This window comes from Cryptotermes secundus, unplaced genomic scaffold (assembly GCF_002891405.2).
Source record: "Cryptotermes secundus unplaced genomic scaffold, Csec_1.0 scaffold2244, whole genome shotgun sequence".
NCBI lineage: Eukaryota > Metazoa > Arthropoda > Insecta > Blattodea > Kalotermitidae > Cryptotermes > Cryptotermes secundus.
Window position 1 is genome coordinate 203870 of NW_019735495.1, and position 27030 is coordinate 230899.

A 27030-nucleotide genomic window follows, 5' to 3' on the forward strand; every position below is an offset into this window, starting at 1 on the left:
ATTTGCTGTACTCATCCATTATGCAGAGTTGGGATAGCTCAGTTGATATGGGCTGGACGGCCAGGGTTCAATTCCCAGTAGGGGCAACGATTTTTCTCTTCTTCATAGAATCTAGACTGGCTCCAGGGCCCACCCAGCCTCCTATCCAATGCGTACTAGGGGCTCTTTCTCCAGAGATAAAGCAGCCAACATGTGAAGCTGCCCACAAACCTCCATCTAGTGCCAAGGTCAATAATGGCGGAGTTATACTTCCACTCCCCTACATGCCTTCATTGCATAGTGCTTAACTAAGCACAGGGAAAACTTTACTTTTCTTTTTTTATTCATCTGTTACATGAAAAGACTGTGAGGGACTGATCATTATTTCATATATCCTTCTTTAAGAAATGAAGGTCTGATCATCAGTAACTGCTGAGATGTAAGTGTAGGAAATCTCACGCAAGTCCCAAGTTTTCAAACTAGGCAATGCAGTTGGTCTTGTGACATGTACACAGACATTACAAGAGATAAATCTCAGTTACAAATTGTCACTCCACATGGAATTTCAACCAGCACTGGACATAATATCTCAATCGTCTCCTCCCTGCACATTCTGTCATTCACTTCTTCTGTAACTTCACTGCATAACCAATTTAAAATAATCTAAAGTCTGATATTTTTGCTAAATGCAGTATGAACTACCATGAAGTTTCAACATTGATCTCATTCTTCCACCTTACATCTCCTTACCGAAAACCAGACCTGAACACTCTCTGCCCAACCTGTACGTACCGCACATTGTTTCTTCCACATTTCTATGTTCTTTCTCTGGGCTTTGGTGAAATGGTCCCAAACCTTCTTGTGACAGGCAGCTGAGAAAACCCTCTCGATCTGACCGACTGACCGGTGAGGAGAGACAAGCACAGTTAGAAGAAATAACAATCACCCTGCACAGGGTGGATCCTTCTTGGTAGCCCTTCACCAATGAACATATCTCAAGTGAGTACGTGTGGATGCATCGCAGATTCCCTTGGCTATTTTCAATGCATATTTCTTATAGTAACATCAATGCAAATATATATATATATATATACTTTTTAAGTTCAAGAGGTCTGACAATCAAAACCAAATATATTTGGGGGCGATCACGGGTTTGGTGGCGTTCATTTAAACCTGCTAAGTTGGATCAAGTCATGAAGCTTCTAATGTGTACTTGGAAGGTGCCATGTTTAAATCCTTACAGTTTCTCCTAACATACCTGCACCACCTCTTGGTTATTCAGACACAACATTTCCTACAGTCACTCTGCATAAGTGTAAGAACCCTTTACGGCTGATACCATGCTCTAATTTATTTCTTCCTTCCTCCCTTCTTCATCCCGCCCCATTCTACCCTCTTAATAGTCCCCTTGCAGTGTTTTGTCCTTCTTTCCATTCTCTCTGCCCTTGCAAAACACCCTTCACAGGGTCACTGTTTACTTTTATTATTATTATTATTATTATTTGGAGGGGGTGGGTTTCCCCATGCACTGCAACCATTTGTTGATCTATTGTGCATCCCCCTTTAATTATTCTAACTAGTCGCAATGCTCAGCGGTCTCCTAGAGACATGAGGATCCTTTACATGCCGTAAATCTACGACACAGGACACACGGCTTAAAGTTCCTCCCGGAGGACTTGTTCCCTGAATTTTTCTGCCCTTAAAAATTCCATGACCTCCACTGGATTTGAACCCGCGTACCTTGAGTCATGAGGTGGGAACGTTACCCCTAGATTAAGGAGGCCGTTTACTTACTCCTCACTCTGATTTTCCTGTACCGCACACTAATTACTCAGACCCACTGTTTCCCCCACCACCCTGCCCAAGGATTTACAACCCTTTAAGGGTGAATATTCTCACCTTTCACGCCTGAAATGATTTGTTTATCAGCCCACATTCCTTACTCTGTAAGAAAAAGATAAATTAATTAGAGGCTCATCAGGTCACCTTGCTGCCTGTGTGGGGTTCCCCTAATTTTTTCGTTTTTTATGCAGTCAATGTCGTTATCAAATAAAAGCAGGCAATTAGTTCTTCCTAGAGCTTCTTGTCCTTTCTCTCCTTCGCTTTGCTCACACACAGACCACGGTGACCTCCAGATCTGCCCCTTGTGTCTGTCCCCTCTTCCATTCATTTTGCCCTTGCAAAAGGGCCATAGTTTCCTTACTCTCGTTCTCCCAATCCTGCCCTTAGAAAATGAACCTTCTGAGGGTCAAAATTCTTTACCCTGTTCTTCTTGCTCTTACTGGTTCATTCAGAATCCTGGTCCTGTTCCCCCACCCTCTTCTCACTACATCTGTGCCACTTCTTTCCAAGTTTAGCTTACTCTTATATTCTGAAGATTGAAGCAGCAGATTCCTATGAATCACCAACTCAGATGACACCTAACCCAGAAGGAAACAAGCTTGTACTTTTCCATTACTATGATATTCTACCATTAATTTTTACACCTACTATTTAATGCACTATCAGGACTAGGATGCAAATGCAGCCATGCATCACTTTACACTTACAAAAATCAATAAAAAGGAAAAATGATTACTCTTCAAACTATTACACGCAGAAACATGAGAGATAAAACTTCAGAGTACCACATTCCGTGACACCTGGCACCACAGTGTATCACTAAGTCTAAGACAAACTCCATAAAGGTGGAATGTATTAACAGCGCAACATATGTGAATGCTCACATTTGTTCCTTTAAATTCACAGTACCCAAATAGTGAACAGTAAAGTTTCCAAAGAAAGGAAATATTTTTACAGTCAGAAGCAATTCCATTAAAAATAGTGTGGAAACCTGATGCACTCACACATACATTCCATGTACTGTACCATTGTCAAAAACATGTCCAGGGGGAGACTGACTTTGTTATGTTCTCTCTTACTCCACCGTACATGTACGTCGGTGTCCACTCGGTTTCAACCATGAGGAAGGCACACAGGTAGGTAGGTACCTGTTGCCAGTCGAGCAAGTTGAGTGACCCAAGAAGCACCAGTTTCAGCCAGTACTGTTTACTCACCACAATGTAAATGATGTAACTAAAATTATTAAAGATCAGTTGTTACTTTGCACAATGAAATCTCACATCAAAATCTGTAATCAAATGATAAAGATGAAAGAAACCATCCTTGATTATTTGCAAGAGAGGATAATTTTAAAATCTAAAACTACATTACTCATTATTTTCTGCTCAACAGTGGTAAAAATTTACGCTTCTCAGAATTAAAAAATTCTTTTCATAAGTAACAATGCTAGCTTTCAGCTATTTTCTCAAAGTAAAATTAACCATATACCTAAAACTTTGTATAACACTGATTTGTAAGTTCTACTGATATTAAGATTGTGTAGGATCTGATGTTCTCACAGCAGTGGTTTTGAAGAGTTATATTTTCTGAGATATAATGCTATGTAGCCTGCTGAAAGTCAACTGATATTCTGGAGGAACATGTTGTCACCATCTTCGGAGTCAAAGAATATGCCAAGGAAAAAAACAAGTCATCTATTTACCACCTGCTTTCATGGAGGTTTTTTGCTTGGCTTATTTCTTTAACCCCAAAGATGGAAGTGGCATTCTTCCTCCAAAACATCAGTTGACTTCCAACAGACTACATGGTGTTATATCCCAGATGACAGAAATTGATATTACAATTGATGTCCATTCAGATGTGAAATGAAATAGTGGAAGTCTCAGTTATGTTGGATATTTAACACCATGTAATCTGGTAAATCAATTTATGACTGGAGAGTAAACCAACTTTGCTTGTTGCATAATTGGTTGGATTACTCTTCAACCATGATGACTGGCGTAGCATGTTCCTTTTGTGAAAATCCTGTCCATTCTCAGATAAGGTGGGGGGGACGTCTTCCCCTTAGGGGTTCTTCATGTATCTTGATCATATGGTTGAAATTTAAAGAACTTCCATGATTTATTCAGGGTCCAAAAACAGAACTCTGATGGCTTCCAAAGGCAGTTCTTGTGATTTTATAAGGTACGTTTTTGGCCAAGGCTAGTTCTGTGGTGACTTTCTAAGTAATGTTCTGAAGCTTAGGCATCACAAATGGACAGAATTCCATACTGTTGACACTTCTAAAAATGTGGTTTCGATTAAGGATGAGTTTCAATGCTGGTCAAAGTGGTAAATCTCTCACTCCAGTTAGTTCCTATTCTTGTACCAACAAGCCACCAGTAATAAAACACATGTCATTTTCTTCTCCCTATCAGGCATCAACCTCTCCTTTCTAAGCAGGGTTAAGGAAAGCATAGTCCTCTCCACCAGCAATCCATCACAATATACATACCTAAAAGATCATACTGAACATTCTTATCACAACAGAAAACTGTTACATTACTACACATCCATTTGTAGCATACTAACGTTCCAAAACTTCAATAATTGTCACAGCAACAGTCTTGGAAAGTTTCTTTCAATCTTTATCATAAGTTTCAGAAACTACACTTCAATCTAGACAAAAGCATAAATAATGCAAAACTTTTGCAGATGTTGCCACTGATACAAGATTCTTCAATCCGCACATAAGAGCAATTTCATATAAAGTGAGGAAAGATTTTTAAAACTCATGTGTACCTACTGTACTGTCCAGTTATTTCCTGATCCCCTGAACATTCTAGGTCTTTGTGATTTCTGTCATGCTTCTAATGCAGTATGAAACTACAAATTTATATAGTATTTGAAAATGATATAAAACACAGTTTCATATGAAATGAAGAAATACACTTTCTTCACTGTGAAATGTTGCAATTGCTCTGCTTACTCCAAGCTGAATTTTATGTGATTCTCTTAATACAGTGTGCTCAGAACGAGGGGAAAGTCTGCAGTGCTGCAGTTAGGCTGGCTACTTATTCAGCCTTATCCCAAATATTTTCTGTCAGTCAGTTTCGGAACAGGTAACAGCAAAGTTACTTGTCACATACTGACTTCTTAGAGCTATCTTTTAGTCCATGACGTACATGACTGATCAGGGAAATGTTACTGTAGAGACATACACGCAAAAGAGAACTTACATGAAGCACAGTGAGAGATTCCTCTGCACACACACACACACATTCACTTGTGTCTACAAAGTCTTCACTCTCTACAGCTATTCAAAAGTGGTAGACCACATGGTAACTGCTTAAGAAATGTTCTCTACAAAAGTAAAAAAATTAAAGCTATCCCTGTAACAGGCCATGAAGGCCCATAGGGCTGTGAGACATCGAGGCTCCCACATTATCTAGACAATCGGCTCAAAGATGGCGGTAAGGTTGTCAGCCTTACGCGCTGGCCGCGCTTTACTCTCCAGGAAAATTATTTAATTAATTCCTGGTACTCATTTCTGTTAGAGGCTGGGTCGACCTCAGGGCCATAGCACGACTGGAAGGATTAGGTTAACTGAAAAGAATCCAATGACCTCATCGGGACTTGAACTCGCAACCTTCCGGCTTGTAGCATAGTGCCTCAACCACTACGCTACCGCGTACCCCGAATGTTCTCTACATAAAGTATGAAATGTCAGTATGCATGTACTCATATTATAACAGCCAGAATTACTGGTACGAATTCAAAATACTAGTCTATTATAGCAATAGATCAGTATGGTCCATGAGCCAAAATGCCATATTCCCAACCTTCTTTTTTTTACCCAGTGAAGTTTGGCAGTGGAAACATCTTACATAATAAACAAAGTGAGGTTTCAATGTGCACATACACATTCTTATTGGAACACTCTTCAATATCCATACAGTGTAATGGTCTAAATTCTACAATATGCATTATAAATAGGGAAGCTATCGACTAGAAATCCACTTATCCTTACCTTCACCTACAAATCTGGATGCCGCTCCTTTGGTCATAAACAGCGGTCAAAACCTGATATCATCTGCTTGGTCACCACGCTTTGAATCTTCGGCACAGTAAGATGCAAGGATTTCTTAGCCGTTAACGTTCCTATCTCCTTACAGCAGAGCTCACAAACCATTCAAATGCTCATAAAAATATACTCAAATAGAAATGCTGATAGTATCCGACTATTCTGCAAAATTCTACCTTCTCGCAAATATCCAATACAGCATGAGACTTACCGTAAGTATGAACAAATAATGAAATCAAGTGGTTCAAAGATGCACAAAAATAATCGTTTTTACTTAAACTAAGTGTATGCTGTAGTCCCGTCACCAGAATGCAGGGCAAAATCATGACATAAAGATAGCTAGCAGATCCTTTGAAAATGTGGCACAGTTCAGATATTTGGAATAACAGTAACAAATCAAAACCAGATCCAAGAGAAAATTAAGAGGTGGCTGAATTTGGGTAATGCTTACAGCCATTCAGTCCAGAACCTTTTGGCTTCTCGTCTGCTGTTTAAAAACATAAATATTATTAAAAATGTGATCTAATATGGGTGTGAAACTTGGTTTATGACATTAAGGGAGGAACATAGATTCAGGCTGTTTTAGAACATGGTGCTGGGAAGAATGTTTGAACCAAAGGGGGATGAAGTGACAGGAAGTTGGAGAAAACTGCATAACAAGGAGCTTCATAACTTATATAAATAAAAAGATCAAGTCTAGGAGGATGAGATGGGCGGGACATATAGCATGAATGGGGGCGAAGAGGAATGCATACAGGATATTGGTAGGAAAGCCAGAAAGAAAGTGACCACTATGCAGACCAAGACATAGCTGGGTGGACAATAAGAAAATTGATCTTACAGAGATAATACGTGGTGGCATGGACTGGCTTGATATGGCTTAGGATAGGGACCAGTGGAGGGCTCCTGTGAACGCAGTAATGTACCTTCAGGTTCCATAAAATGCTGGAACTTCTTCAGTAGCTGAATAACTGGCAGCTTCTCAAGAAGGGCTCAGGTCCATGAAGTTAGTTATTTAGCTCAGAACAGAACTGGACCTTTTGTAAAAGATTATGAGATGTGTTAAGACTTTATATCTCAGTGACTCACCATGAGAAGCAGGCTGGCTGAGTGGCATGCTGCAGACTCATATTACGGAGGAGCTCAGTTAGGATCTCAGCCAGGACTCTTGAATATTTTGAGGCATTTTGTGTTTTTCTTTAGTATATCCACATTCCAGGATAACACTTGAATACACCAATACCATTTCCTTTCAAGTCCTTTCCAAACCATCATGCAACTACTCAACACTATACAGCATAGCTCTTGCCACCACTAAAAAATACCTTGGCCAAAAGACAACTGACATACAATATCACCTGTAATGTAATTATTATGAAGCTCAAAACAAGAAACTGTTTATTTTTTATGAATACTTCTAAATTCTCTGCACCACAACCTTCTGGCAGTAAAGGAGTCACAAATTAACATACCTTGAAGAAGAATGTTACATTATAATTAATACCAACTGTTAGATAAGATTTTCCTGTGCCTAATTAATTGTCATGCCATGAAGACATGGGGGAGTGGAGGTAAAGCTCCACCATTCTTGACTCTCACATTGGATGGAGGTGAGAGACGGTTCGACGTTGGGGAAAAAACACCCGGTATGGATTGGGTAGGAGGGTGGGTGGGCTCCAAATGGTGGCTTGTATTCTCTCCTGTTTTGTGTTGTTCTGTGTCTTCTTTGTGAACATGAGCAAGAACAAGAGACAGCGGTTTCCTCGCCCAATAATTTTAACACCTGATGACTACATTGGTTGAAACATGTAGTGATGAACTTTTAAACTTTTAAAGTGAATAACTATTAATAAATATTATAGAACATAAATGCTGCACATGAGGCTGTAAAAAACTAACTGACACTAAGTGAATAGTGAACAGGATGCTATAATATAATGTTCTTGTAATGTGAGGTACAGGTAAAATATGACATTTAATTTTGAACATCTCTCCTTCAAGATGAAGCCGAGTACCCTGCTCCCAAATGACATGGCTAGAGGCTGATAGTGGAATCAGTCATTGGCTGGTGGCCTTATGCATGTGCATTGCTAGTCATAATGTAACACATATGCCCATTGCCAGGCAACAAATCAGTGAACATATTCCTGAAGCACATGCGCTCAACAACAGAGGGACATCCATTGCTAGGTAAGAGACCAATAAACACGCATTCTTGATAACAGAAGATGGTTTTTTCCATGGGGTCCATGCCAAGGAGTTACAAGAGGGCACAGTCAGATGGGATGAAGTTCAACGGAGTAGTAAAGTGTGGTCAGAAGTCGAGAGTGCCCAGTTTGAAGAGTGTACCAGATAGCGATTTGTGAACTGTTGTAACCAGTTGTCTAAAGGTCCAATAAATCCGATCATCAAATCCAAAACCGATCTTATTAGTCATGCAAACCTTGGACACATGACAATATTAAAAAAATTCAGTATATAATGCGACACAAACATAGCACTCCAGCTACTTGTAAACATTACATCAATTACCTCATGACAGCATTGGATATACAGAAGGAAGTAAATATGCAGAATTATATTATTAAAACTGGCAATTCCAGAATTTCCTTATTTTCAGTCAGTTCACAGCAAAGCTTTTACAAAAGTTTGAAAATCTCTGCTTCAAGGTTAAGTAATCTAATGACATAGTTTACTGTTCTCTTATCTCACTATCACCAGAATATTCTTTCCATTCAATACTCACCCTGATCTTGATGCTAAACAGCAACTCTCACCACAAGTTTTTACATTATAATTCTTGAATTATTTTTTTTTATACATTTATTGTCCTGCTTGAAACAACATTCTTTAACGTTGTACAGCTTCCATCAGACTAGAGATAAATAAACTATTTTGCTATAATGTGGAAGACAAGATACTGTATCATTATCCAACCTCCAGCTGCTGACCTTAAAAGACAGAGCATGAGATGGATTTCACAGATAACTCTACTGAAAGTGAAGGATAATGAAAAAATGGATATTAACTTACAAAGCTGGGCAGACGGAACAGTACATATGTGATGGTCTTGGGTGTATGTAACAAAAATGTCTAGCTCAAAAGTTAAATTGCATTATCCTCACTCTCTGTGTGAGCAGACAATGCTAGCATATATTATTCTAGAGGCTTAATAGAATCCTCCTTTGGGTTTGTTTTGAGAATATTCCTATTCCCCACAGCATGTAAACAGAACATAATTATGCAATATAATTGGTTATGCTCTTTTTGTCTTTAATAATAAATACAGAGCTGATTGGTCCACAGATTAGACCTGTATTCAGGAGGTACTAGGTTTGAATCCTGGTCAGGTATTGGCTATCTAAACTGAAGATTTCTGTGTGCTTCCTCAGTCTCTCCAGCCAAATGCAAGGATAACAGCTTCTTCAGTCCACAACTGTTTCCATCCAAATCCTTCCCAATTCATCACTACATAGTCCAACTTGCCCCCCTCCCACCAAAAAATACAAAATTCGCCAACACTACTTAACATAACTTGCATGAACTATCTTCATTGGTTGCATCCTATTGTATGTTCCAGATTTTTTATATATAGGAATTATGTCAACCATCAACACAACAAATATACTTGATCTTTATTCCTGCAACATGTTTCTGTCACACAAGACAATCATCAGGCAGCTGTATATAGGAATATGTACAGTAGCAGGAATAAAGATCAAATATTAAAACTGAGTATATTTGTTGTGTTGACAGTTGACATAATTCCTATATATAAAAAATACCAAACATAAGCTTGAAATTTAAATGCAAAATCATTCACAAACCAAGAAAAGAAATGAACATATCTCACTCATATCTGTATACAAAACTTAAGCTTGATACCTCTTCTAATCTGTTAACAGACAATATGAACAGAGGGAAGAACAGTGCAGCCATGACAGAAATAGTATGGTCCATAACGATAATTTCATTAAGACAGAAACTGTCAATAGGAAAATCTCACATACAATGACTACTCTTTCTGGCACCAAATTACTAGAATAAATTCATAACTTACACTGATTTCCCCCTTTTCTTTCTGTACCATCTATACTAACACTTTGCTTCCCACGCTATCTGTGGCAGGCAATGTGTAAAGGTACAGTTAGTCCAACTTTTAGGCCTCTTGCTTGCCTACAGGATGAAAGAACACATTCGAAAATTTGGGTTTTGAATAGGCAATTTACTCAACCTCAAGGCAGAAGTGCCAGAACACATACATATGAGTCACAGTATGCAATCAAATACTATCAGCTGCCTCCTCAAAATATTACAGTCACAGAATGGGACAAAACTGTTAAGACTGCATACAGGACAATATGGCAACTTCTAGGTGGAGTCCTCTTCAGATTATAGCCAATCAGATATGTCCATTACATGACATCATCTGAGCTTCTCTTCAGTCCAGTAGCTTCTTTCATTATGCACTGTGCTTTGTGGCTAAGGAATACATGTTGGAACTTTTTCAGTGACTGTGTTGTGTGTGGTATGTTAAAAACTGTAACATTAATTTTGGCAATGAAACACAAATGCCTAGACTTAAACATGTCTCTGTGAAGTCAGCGACTCACTTGAGAGCAAATCAGGAAGATGGCATGGGTTATATTCTCTGACACAGTTCAGCATTTGGAAGAATAAAGACAAAATTACAATCAGCTGATCTACATGACGGAAGACCGGTGACAGAAACAAATGCACAACACAGAAAATTAAGAACAGAAGTCTGTATTCTTCAATTGGTTTCTGCCATGAAAGACTGGCTACCACATCAGTTGATAAAGCAATAATCAAGGAAGAAGCTAAGCATTGTACAAAATGCTTCCTCTTAGCGTCCTGACGGAAAACTTTGCTGTTTCAAACACAGCACACAGGCAAGCTGGTTCAACTTTAATCCTCTATGTTGCTGGTACAAAGCAGATAGTTGCAAGAACTTTGATTTCATATGACAGTCTCTAATAAGTGGTTGGTTACATGTACTTACTTACTTACTCATGGAGATGAGCCCTTCTGGAGGAGCTGTCAATTCTGCAGCTACTCAAGAAGTTCCCAGCATTATGGAACCCGAAGGTTCATTACCATGTTCACAAGAGCCCTCCACTGGTCCCTATCCCAAGCCAGATCAATCCAATCCATACCATCCCATCCTATTTCTATTCCTATCTTGCATGTACAGGTTATGTAAATATCAGAGAACCTTTAACTTCTCAACTTAAACAATACTAATCAGTGGCTGCCATGGCAAGTGGACCCAGTTGGACTCCACCCCCACTATGCGAATTAAAAAAACTTAGACAACACTAAAGACACTGAGATTGTTGAATTATTCTTCATTTCATATATCTGAGATAAAAAAGCATTAATGTTACCATACTTGCATCACATTTTACAGACCTTGACACTGTACTGTGATATAGATAACATAATTACAAGAAAAATTAAATTAAATTCGCTTAGTGGGGGGTGCAGTCCAACTGGGTCCACTTGGTACAGTGGCCACTGATTGGCCTATTGTAGCCTGACCCAGGTGATTATGATGATGGAGAATTTGGTGGAATGAAGATTGGCAGGGGAAACAGAAGTACTGGGAGAAAACCGACCCCAGTGCCACTTTGTCCACCACAAATTCCACTTGACCAGAGCCTGGGATCGAACCCTTGCCACCGTGGTGTGAAGCCAGCGACTAACCACTTGAGCTATGGCATGGCCTTAATTAAAAGAAAGCAGATGGGGCTAAAGATTATGCTTTTCAACCATTTTCAGTTAGTACGAGCACCTGTCAGAATGAGAATCTTCATAAATTTTAGAAATTATTAAATTGTTTAATGTTAACTCTTCAACCCTTTGCATGTGTGTGCATGTGCGCATGTGGGTGGTTGCTGCGTGAGGTGTGAATGTATGTGAATCCTAACAATCGCGTCAAAATCAAGAAGCATGCAAAGATTAAAGTGGACACCTTCAGAAAAAACTTTAAAATAAAAACAGTGCATATTTCACGTTTCTTATCATGTGCCTTCATAATAATATGGACATACTGAATTACCAGCTCAGGAAAGGACACTGGAACTAGCCTCCATAAGACAATAAGTTAGAATGCCACAGTCAACAGAAAATAACATATAGAAGATATCTCGAGAATGGGGAACCTGAGGTTCTCACACTGGTGACTATGAAGATAACTGTTTCCAGGGATGTGGTTCCATGTTGTCTGGTATATTATTAGCAGCATTTTGGATGAACCTGCTCCTTCTGTCTTCAGGGTAGTAACAGTCTATCAGACTACAGGGTTTCACATCCCAGAAGATAATAATCTTTATACCAAGAATATTTACAGGACTGATACATTTCTTTGCCCCATCTAGGGGCAGGTTAGAATGCCTCCACCACAAACAAGCGAGTCGTAAAAGGAAACAAAAACGGAACCCAGTGCCTGGGGATATAACTGGGCCACCCTGTCACTGGGGGACATAAATACAAAAACCTGGTCCTCCAGGTTAGGTGTTGGACGCAAGGCAGGCAACCTTGTTCTGCAAAAACATTAATGTAGCAAAATCCAAAGAAGTGAAAACTGGACGGTGTAATTCAAGTTAAATCTAGCAGAATCTTCTAAGGAAAGCTATGGCTCAAAAAGGGCCATTTTTCTGGNATAAATTACAAATGTTATTAATGATCACTGCACTGACAAGTTCTAAATATCTGTATACCAGGCAATCGCACTGATTACATGGGTTGACAGTAAAGACCATCACAAAAGCCTGTGTTCAATAACAGGGTCATACATGGAGTCATAACAAGGGCAACACAGGAATATGGGGTTAGGGAAACTAGAATAAGAAGCCATGTATCCTGCTACCCAAAGAAGACCAGCATAATGGTTCCTTGCCATGAACATATACCATTCTGTGGGAAAGTTACTCACACTGGATAAGGATGCCCTGCATACGCCCTTTCATCAGCTCACGTGCCCGCTGGAGCTCCTCCTCATATTGTGCCTTCTCACCCAGAAGTCGGCGAACATGGGAATTGGTCGACTGTATCATTGTGTAGAAAGTGTTGGCATTACGTTTACTGCAGTCGCCACGTTCCAGCCATGTGATTACAACTTGTACAGCTTTACTGAATGTCTCATCAGCTAGAAGTAAATATTTAAAACAAATAATAAAAACAATATAACTATGATTAATAACATGAAGACAAATTAAAAAAAAATTATCATTCCTTGCAGTCCACTACAGAGCAGTATCTGCCATGCTAACATGCAGAAGCATAAGCAGTGGACTGCAAAAGGATACAGGAATACATTAATCGTTTATCTCTATGTTATTCTGCAGCAGCATGCAAAACAGTCTGTTACGAACAGTTCTATTCTCTGGGATATAATGCCATGTAGTTCAATTTCAGAGAAGAGCCCAGCTTGGTAAGTGCTTCATGTTGTTTTATTGGTTGGCTTCCTCTTTGACCCTGAAGATAGAGACACCATGTTCCTCTGAAACACTGGGTGACTTTCAATGGGCTACATGGCATTAGATTTCTTCATTACCCACGTGAGGACCCCAGAGTCTACATAGCTTGCTACCAACACAAGCACCAATTTCATAGGTTCACATAAGGCTTGGCTAATTTTACATTTATCATACTTTTCATGCAAATGTATCTGAAGCTACAGCAATTAAAGATTTTTCTCCAGTCCATCAACCTACCACCAACTCTGCCATCCAACCCAATATTTGAGGAAGAGGTTGATTTAAGAGGTCTTTATTATGTGCTTCTCTCTATCTTCCTGTTTCTTGCTATCTTTCTCATGCCCTGTCAAACACCCTCAATCTGTGGGGTTTTCCCTTAGAGTGAGAGATGAAGTCTCACATCAATACAAAACAACAAGGAAAATTCTGCAGGAAAGGTGATGCTAACCGTTTTTTGGGACTCGAAAGGGCCTATACTGGAAGACTACCTAAAAAAGGGTGTACGATCAACAGTGCAAGATACAGTGATTTGCCGGCCAGCAATTCGCACCAAACGCCGAGGCTTATTGCCGAAGAAAGTGTTGTTGTTGCAATGCACAGACTGTTGAAACCGTTAACCATTTGGGTTTCGAGGTGCTGGAACACCCTGCCTACAGCCCAGATCTCGCCCCTTCTGACTATCATCTCTTTGGGATGCTCAAAGATGCTTTACGAGGTCATCGATTTTCTACAAACAATGAAGTGGTGCATAAATGGTTGCATGATTAACCGACAACCTTCTTCTTGGAGGGAATATGCAAGCTTGTGGACCACTGGACCAAGTGCATCGAAAAGGAAGGAGACTATGGAGAAAAATGACATACTTGTTCAACCCCTACTTTTGTGTACATAAATTGGAAAAACAAGAGTGCAGATAATTTTTTACTTCCCTACGTATGTGTATATACATGATCTACATGTGCAGTGTCAGTGGCAGTGAGGGGCTGTGGAACGCCATGTACTGCACCTTCCGTACTGATGTCAATGGCATTCAACCACCACAGGATAATTTCACACAATGTGGTGTGGGTTCCTCTGACTTTCTACAGCTCATGACACTCTTTCAGTGTTTCATCCACAAACACATGGAACTTGGTCACTGTCCTCACATCCATACTTTTGAAACGTGTACATTTTTTGGCTCTTACCTCTACATTGTAAGGTATAAACAACTACAACATCCCAGAATACTATCTTCTGGCATGTGAGGCCATGCAGCTTAATACAAGTTGAGAAATGTTCCGAAGGAATGTCCAGTGGGCTGTTGGTTTATGATAGACTGATATGTGCTGATTTGAATATCTATTTTGAAAATTTTCTAGTAATTTCCTTTCTTTTCCCCCAAAACGCCTACATAGCCTACATATTTCTATTTTATTACTGAATAAATGTGATACAAATCCATGTATATGTTAATGTTAAAAAAGAAATATATATATATATATATATATGTATGTATACCTCTTATTTTATGAGAGCCTCAATTTTTGTACACCTGGAATACATCCCATTGAAATACATTATAATTCGCCTTACAATAAGATCAATTTGATACACACCAGAATATCGAAGAACCTAACCCCAGCAAAAAACAAGAGTCTACTGCACTGTCTCCATCTTCAGGATCAAAGAGTAAGCCACATGATATTCCACAAACAATTCTACATGAAAGTGGAATGTATTCTGACCTTTAATTTTCTCTGAAATTGTGACAGCTTCATGATCTGTGTAATGAACAACTGGAGGAGGTGAAGGCGGTCGCATACGTTCTTGTTCCATCCGTTCACGGTGTCTTTGTTCTCGCTGTAACGCACGCTGCCGACACTCCCACTCATACAAATCATCACGTGCTTGTGCATAATCCACATGCAGACGTCCAGTATTTGGAGCATCAGTATTAGACCCAAGCCTAATGCGATACCCTAGAAATAAAACTAAGTACAGTTATGCTCCTTACACTGAACCACGTATGAGGATTGTCCAGAAAGTAAAAGACTGCTAGTATATGTGCACTACTTGATGACTTTGTCTGGAATGTTCTTTTCCCATCCTCACTACAATTCGGACTTGGCTCCAAGTGATTTTCACTTGTTCGCATACATGAAGCAGTTTTGGGGCAGTACACGCATGTGTAGCAAAGAAAAAGTGAAGAAGACAGCCAAGACTTCTTCAATGGACTGGCAGCAGATTTCTGCGATGCAGACATACAGAGGCTTGTCACAAGTGCCTGAATCATCATTGGGATTATGTAGAAAAATAATTTAAGTTCTGCAGCAATGATGTGTAATAAAGTTTTTTTCAATTTTATCCATTTATTTCTTAATAGCCAAATGGTTTTTACTTTCTGGACGATCAACATACACATTTCAGGTATGTACTGCCAAGACTGGGTAACTATCCTTAGTTATCATGACCTATGATAATAGTTCTGGTTCACAGCTACCACAGACATGAAAGCTGAACTTGCAAATAAGACTATCATGTAATCATCTAGAGACCAACTCTGTGGTCTAGTGGTCAGAGTTTCTGGCTACAGATCCAGAAGTCCCAGGTTCGATTCCCAGAGCTACCAGATTTTCTGAGAACAAGTGGTCTGGAACGGGGTACACTCAGCCTCGTGAGGATAACTGAGGAGCTAGCTGAATGGAAAACTAGCGGCTCCGGTCTAGAAAACTGAGAGTAACGGCTGTGGGATTCCATTGTGCTAACCCTGTGACATGCTCTATACGCAAAAAGTTGACACTAACTTTGCCAACATGCGGCGTTCGCTTGGTCAGTTTGTGGACTAAGAGCCATGGAGTTTGTTTTTGTTTGCTTTGTATTCACCTAGAATTGCCATAAACTATTTCTTCTTCTTCTGCTCCTCCTTCTTTACTGCCGTTACAACCCTCTATGGGTCTTCATCTCCTCCACAGATTCTTGTCCAGCGACTCTTTCTTCCATCTTCTTACAGCAAGGATTCTGAGATCTTTCCCTACACTCTCCAGCTACTTTAGGCTGCATCTTCAAGCCCTCCTTGTGCTTCTGGGCTTGGAAAAATTTATTTTCTTATGAGAAGATGTCTTGCTTGCTCTGATTAGGTGTCCTAGCCATCTGAGCCTCCCCAGTGTGACAATCTTTGCCATTTTGGGGGCATTAATAACTTGTATAGCTCATAACTGTACTTAATTCACTTAATTCAACATCCTCCCTTATCTCTAGCTGACCCATAAATTTCCCGAAGTACTTTCCTCTCAAAGGTCCTCAGTGTTTGCTCACTGACTTCAATGACAGGCCAGCTTCCCCTCCTTCACATACATAAGCACAGGGTTCAGCATGGCATTACAGAGCATGCCCAAGGTTTCACTTTTCTGGTATCTGGATTTAAGCATATCCTTCAATCCATGGTAGCAGCAGTTTGCTATTCCTACAGATATCTGCTACACAGAGGCCAAATACTTACCATATAATTTGCCAAGTGTACAAAGAATAAAACAACAATTTAATATTATTCTTCAACCTCATAAAAACTAGACAATATATGAGTTACTCAAAGAATCAAAACAGTACAGTGATAATATTCAGTGTCATATAGTGTTACTAATTACAGGTGCATCTAGCATCAGTTCATTAGATCAGCCATATTTATCGTTTTTCAATTAAATGGCCAACCCAAAACCACTGGATGAGAAAAAATAATTATCATTCAATTAGCTTACCTGAGAGATAAATTGCTGCATCAACAGAATTTTCAAATACAAAACGGATGTGACAGAAATTCTTTTTACTTAGTCGGATGGTGGTCATCTCCCCACAACGTTCAAATATCTCTTGGATTATCTCCTCTGAAACATAAAAGGCATAAATGAAACATTTATCTTTAAGTTTTGCAGTAAATTTTACATCTCTTCCAATATGGCTTATTGCAGTCACCACTATTAAGAATTCTGTGTTAGGACTCTGCAGAAGTAGGTACTGATTTTGTACTACATAAAGTAGTAGTAGTAGTAGTAGTAGTAGTAGTAGTAGACCTATAAAGACATAGTTCTTCATAACTTCAGAGTGAAAGGCAACAGATTCTTGTAAGTCATGACTAGTACATCGTAAACACTGTTTTCAATACGAGTACTTAATGAAATAGCCCAGAAGTTTCTTATTGGCAAATATAATTACAGTGATCAAGTTAAAGAGGATAAGATGAGCATGGCATGTAGTATGTATGAGGTTAATAAGAATGGATACAGGGTTTCTGTGGGGAAACCAGAAAGAAATAGACAACCAGGAAGACTTAGCTGTATGTGGGAAGGCAATATTAGAATGGATCTTAGGGAAATAGGGCAGAGTGGTGTGATCTGGATTTATCTGGCCCAGGATTGGGACCAGTGATTGGCTGCTGTGAACATGGTAATGAATTTCTGGGTTCCATAAAATGCTGGGAAATTCTTGAGTAGATGGTATCCTGGTAATGCAACAATTAATTAATGGGTTTCAGATTAGATGAATCGATTTATTGGACAATCTCACCAGGCGGAACTACAGATAATTATAACACAGTCAAATTACTTTAAGACACAAGACAAGGTCTTCAATGTCTGTTTGCTTGAATGATGTCTGCTTCTCAAAAGCATGCAAGTTCACTGCTGAACTTCTGACTTCATGTGTGAGCTTCTATCTTCACTTCTGTGACAGCTTCTCAACTGGCCTCCTTTTATCCTTGCTAGGCGGCTGGGTAGGAGACACCTCCTTGAAGAGTTCTGTTTTTCTTTTCCATGTAATGGTCTGCCTATGGACATCTTGTCATATGAATACAATTATGACTGTCATCCAGACAACAATGCATTAACTGCTCCCTGCTTTAGAAGAAACATGACTACCAAGCAGTTGGCTGGCATTGAACGCCTGCTCTGACCCTGATATTCCGGTTTTGAGGTGGCACATCACAATATATATTTTTATACTGTCATGTGTTGGGAGTGTGTGCATAACTTATAAGATGGGTTTTGGGTTGGATGACTGCATTTACTGACACCTTATTCATTCAACTTGGGACTACAGGCAATTACAGCACTATCGGTGACATACACGCTTTACAGTTTACCATTACACATGCACTATGGCTCTCAGTCTTCATTAGTATTATCCTGGCAATGGATTTATAACTGTCTCACCATCACTTCAAATTACACATGAAGTCTTCTTTTCACAGCCTGAAGCATAGTGGAGTTGCATCATAAGCACATTTAACTTAAGTGAATATAAGTATACAAAAGAAAATCAGAAAAATAAAACTGAAGTACTACCAGACATTCCACACGCTATGCCACTCAGTGAGCAAATGTCAGGATTGAGCATCAACCCAAACTCGACCTCAGTTCCCACACATCTCTAACAGTGTGTATATCTTGCCAAACTGAGGACTCCAGCGTGTTTAAATACAGGTATTTTTTGTACCATGTGGCCCCCATCTCTCTCTGTCTTTATGTAATTAAAAATAAAATTACTGTACAATTAACTTTTTATGTATTCTTTATTATATACATTATATATACACATATTTCAGGGTGCATGCAAATGCATGTATTGTATGGGCAATTTACGAGATTTTCATGGGTAATTCTAACCATTTGCAATTTTGGATTGATGTGCTGTCTCTAGAACATAACCCCCAACTAAGATACAATTAAGTGGCCTCTGTAGTCTAGAGGTAACGTTCCCACCTCATGACTCGTAGTATGCATGTTCAAATACCCGGTGGAGGTCGTCGAATTTTTAAGGGCGGTAAAATTCAGGGAACAAGTCCTCTGGGAGGGACTTTAAGCCGTGGGTCCCGTGTCGTAGCTTTACAGCACGTAAAAGAACCTCATATCTCCAAAGGAGGTCACTGAGCCAAATTAAGGACATTTCCCACCCAACAGCAGTCTCTAATACCTCTGGTAGATGGGGGAAGCATTATAGATACCTCTCAGCTAGTAGAGTCGGTCTTGCTGGCTGGGCGGGACTGATGGTAAGCACCAGTACCGGCAGGATATAGAGACTGCTAGAAATCATAGAGGGAAGCACAATGGACCAATATAGGTCTAAGTGCATGGGGAAACCCACCCTCTCCAATAACTAACTAACTAACTAAGATACAATTACAATGTACCTTGTATGATTACTTGGTTTGGTGGAAAACAAACAAAATCAGAATGCAATTTACAATTTTTACCTGTGGTATTTTCAGGCAGTCCTCCAACAAAAATTGTGCGGCAGCCAGGCGGGCGTTCACGTGTTGTTGGTGGTGGAGCAGTGGGGTTAGGTGGGAACAGTGTACATGATTTGCAGTGAATTATCTCCTTCACCATTGGACCTGCCATCATGCTTGGGTCAGATGGTATCACAGTTCCATCAGGTCCGACAATGCTTCCATCTGGCATCATTCCACCCATCATTCCATACTGCAAGAATACAAGTCAAGATGTGATTTCTATAAATACAAATGTAAGTACAGAGTGGAGCAGAGGAAACGCATGTTTTTCAAGTGGCTAGTACTCAGCAAGAGTAGGGTTGATGACCTTACGTGTGAGCCGGCACACAACACAGACAAATCAATTTCAGTAGCCATGGCACGTTGGAACGTAGAGCATCGTGTCTTTGCTGCTAAACAGTTCTTTAGAAACAGTGATTCCGTAATTACTTTCCAACATATTTTCTGTCGAAAGTTCAATGTTGAGCATCGAGGAACAATTCCAGATCACAACACTATACTCCGATGGGTTGAAGCATTTACAACTACTGGATATGTCAAGAAGAGGAAACCACCTGACTTTCCCCATTCAGTATGGACCTTGGAAAATGCTGACACAGTGAGATGGGCGGTTCTTGCTAGTCCCAGACGTTCCACTAGGCGTCAGGCATTAGCTTTGGGTATGTCACATCAATCGATACATCACATCCTATACAAAGAGTTACAATTTCATCCCTACAAAATAATGATTGTCCAGCTGCTGGCCGAAGGGAATTTTGCACAACACAGAGCGTTTTGTGAGGAAATGCTCGCCATTCTTACTGAAGATGCTGATGACATGGTAATGATGAGTGATGAAGCACATTTCCATCTGAATGGATTTGTGAACAAACAAAACTGTTCTGACCGCTAGACCACAGAGGCGGCCAAACACAGAGAAAACTAAGTATATGTGGCTGTCTCATCAACAAAATGCAGGGCAAACCCATGACATAATGATAGGAAACAGATGTTCTGAAAATGTGGCACAGTTCAGATATTTTGGAACAACTATAATAAATCAAAATCTGATTTAGGAGGTAATTAAGAGGAGACTGATTTCGGGTAATGCTTGCTACCATTCAGTCCAGAACCTTTTGTCTTCTCGTCTGCTGTCTAAAGACATAAAAATTAAAATATACAAAACTATAATTTTGCCTGTGGTTCTGCATGGGTGTGAAACTTGGTCTCTGACAGTAAGGGAGGAACACAGACTGAGGATGTTTGAGAACAGGGTGTTGAAAATATTTCTACCAAAGAGAGATGAAGCGACAGGATGTTGGAGAAAACTTCATAATGATGAGCTTCATAACTTGTACTTTTCTCCAAGTATAATTAGAATGATCAAGTCAAGGAGAATGAGATGTGCAGGGCATGTAGCACGAATGGGAGAGAAGAGGAATGCACATAGGATAGTGGTTGGAAAGCCAGAAGGAAAGAGACCACTGGCAAGACCAAGACATAGGTGGGTGGACAATATTAAAATGGATCTTAGTGAGAGAGAATTGGATGTTACAGATTGGATTGTTCTGGCTCAGGATAGGGAACGGTGAAGGACTCTTGTGAACATGGTAATGAAACTTGGGGTTCCACAAAATGCTGGGGAGTTCTTAAGTAGCTGCACAATTGGCAGCTTCTCAAGAAGGCTCAGCTCCATGAGTGATAGTGATAGACGGTGTGGTATGACATAATTGATACAAGTATGATGATTATGTCCTATTAAGAAATGTGTGCAAGCATGAGCCAACTTGCTTTTTAAAATTAAAAATAAGTATTTTTTTTTATTGTTAGAGGGGTGGGACTAAGTCCCTTGTACTGTGGCCACTTCTGGCCTATTGTACCAGCCTCAGATGATAGGTGAGCATGATTGTGGAGCAATTGGTGGAATGAAGATTGGCAGGGGAAACCGAAGTACTCAGAGAAAACCTGCCCCAGTGCCACTTTGTCCACCACAAATCCCACTTGACCAGACCTGCGATTGAAGCCAGGTCGCTGCGGTGGGAAGCCAGTGACTAACCACTTGAGCTATGGCATGGCCAAAAATAAGTAACTAAAACCACATACCCATTATCAACATGCCTGCACTGCTATTAAATGCTCTACTAGCAATATCACAATCCTTTCTGCATTCAAGTGGGTATCTATTCCCCTTCACACTCCATAATGTCTGGTTTCAGCCAATATAAGCATAAACCTTAGTGCACAAATTACATTATGCTTCAAAGGGCACGAACAAAAAGCATGTACTCTACATGTATAAGAGGCTGAACTTGCTAACCAATGAAGACACATATGATAAAACAAAATTACTCATTTCTGGAAAGTAGTTAGATAGGTATACATCATCTTCCAATGTCCACATCATTCTTGTCAGTCTTGTATTGTTACAAACTCAAGGTACGCGGGTTCAAACCTGGCGGAGGTCGTGGAATTTTTAAGGGCGGAAGAATTCAGGGAACAAGTCCTCTGGGAGGGACTTTAAGCCGTGGGTCCCGTGTCATAGCTTTACGGCACATAAAAGAACCTCATGTCCCAAGGGGATCTCTGAGCCAAATTCAGGACATTTCCCGCCCAACAGTAGTCTCTAACGCCTCTGGTAGATGGTGGAAGCATTGAGATACCGCTGAGCCAGTAGAGGCCGAACTCGCTGGCTGAGTCGGGACTGATGGCACGCACCAATACTGGTAGGGTATAGAGACTGGTAGAATATCGCAGGAGGACGCACAATGGACCAATATCTGGTCTAAGTGCATGGGGAAACCCACCCTCTCCAATAACAATAACAACAACTACACTCTTTATGCATCATGATGTACAGCAGGCAATTTATATCAAAGGTTGTGTTGCTAACAAAAGCTATCCAAGATATATCACTTAAAATGAACATAACTTCCAGACTCTGCAACCGGCCAAATGCTGGCTCAGAGGTGATGCCAATTCAGAGACTGTGGAGGTGATAATGAAAATTATACAGAAAAATATAACTCACCTGGCCCATTTGTCCCATGCTCATCATGCTAGGATCTCCCATCATACCACTTCCCATCATATTCATGTTCATACCCATCATTGGATAACCCATAGGTCCCATCATGCCTCCCCACATGTTGTTTGGTGCACCACCCATGGGTGCAGGTGGTATGCTATTGGGTGACTGCAGGCTTGGAGCCGCGTTACTGCTGTTTGGTGTAGTCGGTGGCTGCTGCAGCGGTTGATTCGGTTGCTGCGAGGAATTGCTGTGATTGCTGCTGTTACCTGAATTCTCTCTTTCATCCCTCCTTTCTCGGTCACGGTCCCGATCGCGGTCACGTTCTCGATCCCTGTCTCTATCACGATCACGGTCTCGACGATCACTCCGATTTCGCCTCTCTCTTCTGTTACTGTCACTTCCTCCACTTCCACTGCCACTACCTCCTCCACTCCCACTTCCACATCCCACACTCCCTCCACTATTAACACCAGCATTTGATTCTTCATTACTACGGCCATTGCTGCGATCCTCACCTGCAATAAATACAAATGTTTCTAAACTATGTAAGATTTGAGGCTTTCACAGCGGTGACTATGAAGAAAGCAGTCTTCTGGGATTTGGCACCGTGTATATGTGGTGTTAACCAACGTTTCGGAGGAACGTATTGCCTCTGCTTTTACCGGTACTCACGGTCTCTTCGCTTGCGGGTTTCTTATATTCTTCCTTCTACTCTGAAGATGGAGGCGATACATTCCTCCGAAACGTCGGCTAACACCACATATACACGGTGCCAAATCCCAGAAGGCTGCTTTCTTCGTTTCTAAACTAATTTGCTTAAAATTAATACTGGTACAGTTTCAAACCTGGAGCCAGGATACCTCAATCGGTGTAGCAACTAGGCTATAGGCTGGACAACTGCGTAAACAGGATTCAATTCCAAGCAGAGGCAAGAGACTTTTCTCCATAATGCCCAGACTGGCTCTGGGGCCCACCCAGCCTCCTATCCAGTAGGTACTGGGCATTGTTTCCCTGGAGATAAAGCAAAGGGGGTGTGAAGCTACCCGCTCACCTCCACCTATTGCTAAGGTTACAGATGGTGGAGCTATACCACCATTCCCCCACGTCTTCATGGCCAGGTGTAACTTTACCCACACATTATGCACAAAATGTTATTAATACGTCAACAACTGAGCAGGCTTTTCACCTGAGGACAGAGACAAAGTCCAGTCTCCAAAATGCAGTTCTTAAATAAAATAACAGGACAACAGATAATGTACAAAAATCAATAACTGTAGATGTGATACTTTTACATACCTGAAATTGGCATGGGTGGTTTATTTTTATTCACATTGAATTCAAGTGGGGCATCATTCATGGCAGGATTCAGCATATTATGCTGCATCTGCTGCATGTGTATTTGTTGCTGGTGTGTCCCTGGTGGAGCTGGCTGTGGGGGTTGTCCTGCCATCATGGGTCCTGGGATGTACCCCTGAGGCATAATGGGTCCAGGCATTGGCATACCTTGGCCCATACCTTGCTGTGGCCCCATCATACCCATTGGCATTGGGGCCATTGGTGGTGGTGGAGGTGGTGGATCTAAAACAATCCAGTAAATATTTAAATATATTATTACACATTAGTGACTCAGACACGGGGTTTTGACTGGTAACTGGATTTACTAAACACTTATAACTTGTAACTATATATAGTTGTAACACTGCCATTAGTCTACACACTACACCACACTAGTCTCAAGTCTGTTATAGTCTTCACTAGTTAATGCTCAGTAATGGCTACCAATGTAGGATTACTGGGCTTTTGGACTTTGTCCAAAGAAAATAACGTTTCAAGAACAGGATTTGTTTCAGTCCTCTGGTGAGAGGGTGGGAGACACCTACTCTGCTAGGTCCACTAGAAAGAGCCAACATCAATGACTGGACCAAGCACTTTGTAATGGATCCAAAAGAGTGTATGTCCCCCACCCCCTCACCTACGGATGGTAACATGGAGTTTCCAAAATGTCATGTTGTTCTGAATTCTGGACGATGGGCAAACTCAAAAAACCTAGTAATCCTGAGACTCGTTTAATGATACTCTCCAGCCCACATTCTCTTCTCAAAGGAGCGAAGACAGCTCAGAGAGTACAGTGACTATTCTATGTGTCTGATGAGCAAGGAATTGTGGTTTGCATGAATAGAAAATGTTTCTCTTCTCTGCTGCATCCACATTGGTCCCAGGGTCCACCCATATGTAAGGTAAGGTAAGATAAAAAAAAAAAAAAGTAATGTAACAAGTCATAGAGGCCCACAGGGTTGTGAGATGTCGAGGCTCCCACATTTTCTTGACAGTCAGCTCACAGATGGCGGTGAGGTTATCAGCCTTACACATCAGACACCCTTTCTGTTAGAGACTGATTCAACCCTAGAACTATAGTGCAGCTGGAAGGATTATGCCAACTGAAAAATACAATGACCTCATCAGGAATCGAAACCATGACCTTCTGGCTTGTAACACAATGCCTCAACCAACTATACTACTGTGTGCCTCCTCCACCCAGAACTAAACAAAAACAATTCAGAGTCATATAACCTTATCTAATATTAAAAAAAACGTATAAAGGAAAATAAACCAATAAAGGTCAAACTTAATAGTGATAAAAACATATCATGATAACCTATGCTTATCATAAATTCATTCATTCATTCATTCATTTATAGTATATTCCATAAATCCATATACATAGATATAGAACCAGTCACATAGTTAATATAGTACAATACAGTTATAAATATATATGTACAGCTTATCATCATTATAATAGATAAAGAAACATGTGTTAAATTTACAGTCTTACATCACTATACATAAAATTATGCAATATTAAAATTGTTTATGTTATTATCCTTATTTCTAGGCAAATTTGTTGCTAAAGAATTCATCACATATATAAGAAGAGTTTTGCAATAAAAATGTTGTCAACTGAATTTTAAAATTTTTCAAGTCAACAGGGAAATCGACAATATATATTGAGCTTGTAGGGGGAGGATATCAAATTCTTGAAACAAACTATGACACGATGTTCTCTTTGTTGTATTTGTTATAATCCTAATTATCCTTTTCTGCATCCTAAACACTTTTATACTATGCGGGGAGTTACCCCAGAATATTAATCCATACGTTATTATAGAATGTACATAGGAAAAATACATCATTTTTAATGTCTCCAGTGGTAAAAAGGATTTAACTGATCGGATTGCAAAACAGGATCTGTTTAACTTATCAATTACTGCATCAATATGATTTTCCCACGTTAAAAAATTTTCAATTTTTAATCCCAGAAACGAAATATTGGAAATACTTGGAATTTGATTGTTTAAATAACTAACTTGAACATTTAAGTTTTTACTGCTTTAGTTCTAAACTGTAAAAAATAAGTTTTTTCATAATTTATTACTAGCTCATTTTTCCTAAACCATTCATTTATCATCTCAATAATTTATTTATTCTGATTTTAAATTTCGCAGGATTCTTATCAAAGATAAGGATACTTGTATCATCTGCAAATAATATTGGTTTGGATAGGTCAGATATAATTTTGGTAAGTCATTTACATATAGTAAAAAGAGCACTGGGCCTAATACAGAGCCCTGAGGCACTCCGCACTGTATTTCTTTCCATTCAGAACAACATTTACTCCCATTTTCATACAAAATTACTCTCTGGTATCTTCCTCTCAAATAGGATCTCATAAGTTTCTGAGCAGCTCCTTCAATTCCATAAAATTCCATTTTTGATAGCAATATATCATGATTTACTTGGTCAAAAGCCTTCTTTATAGTGTCAGTTAAGCTTTCTGATAGCCAATAGTGACAATCTTTTATATTCTCCTATTAAACTTGTTACATTTGACGGGCCTTACTACTTACTCATGAATCAAAATACAATTTACAAACTTGATCACAATAAGAACCACCTTGAAGAAGTTTGACTAGCTCTATATCCTATGGGTGCTAAAGCCCCTGTACAGGATTTGTGGAGTTATTTAATAACAATAAACAATAAACCTACTGTAATAAAAAGTTCAAATATACTCAACAGTTATGACGATTTCTTTTTAAAACTGTCTGAGGAAGAAAGGCAGACTGGCTGAATAGCTCTGTCTTCCATGAGCACAAAAAACAATCACTGATGTAAAAAAGTGGTATCTTCAATAACTTTTAGCAATTGTAGCACTACTGTGTAAGAACTACTGACATATACCTGTAGTTATAATCCAATAACCATGTAACAATAATTGGAGTTATTAAATAAATCTCTAACAATTCAGTGCTTAATTAGCTGAGTGATGGCCTCTGATCTGCGGAGCTGGTAATTTATGCTTCAATGGGGG

At 39.8% G+C, this 27030-nt stretch overlaps 1 protein-coding gene across 2 annotated transcripts in view; it reads right to left on the reverse strand.

The window, feature by feature from the left end:
• The window catches only part of LOC111869491 (ecto-NOX disulfide-thiol exchanger 2), a 48547-nt gene that overhangs the window by 19856 nt on the left and 1661 nt on the right, over window positions 1-27030 (reverse strand). For both annotated transcript variants that reach the window (XM_023861062.2, XM_023861063.2), the window contains exons 2-8: window positions 23955-24236; window positions 22659-23173; window positions 19613-19841; window positions 17124-17249; window positions 15114-15347; window positions 12843-13055; window positions 772-878 (exon numbers count right to left, since the gene is read on the reverse strand). In XM_023861062.2, the coding sequence (XP_023716830.1) occupies window positions 772-878; window positions 12843-13055; window positions 15114-15347; window positions 17124-17249; window positions 19613-19841; window positions 22659-23173; window positions 23955-24236 (1706 nt within the window). The remainder of the gene's footprint in view (window positions 1-771; window positions 879-12842; window positions 13056-15113; window positions 15348-17123; window positions 17250-19612; window positions 19842-22658; window positions 23174-23954; window positions 24237-27030) is intronic.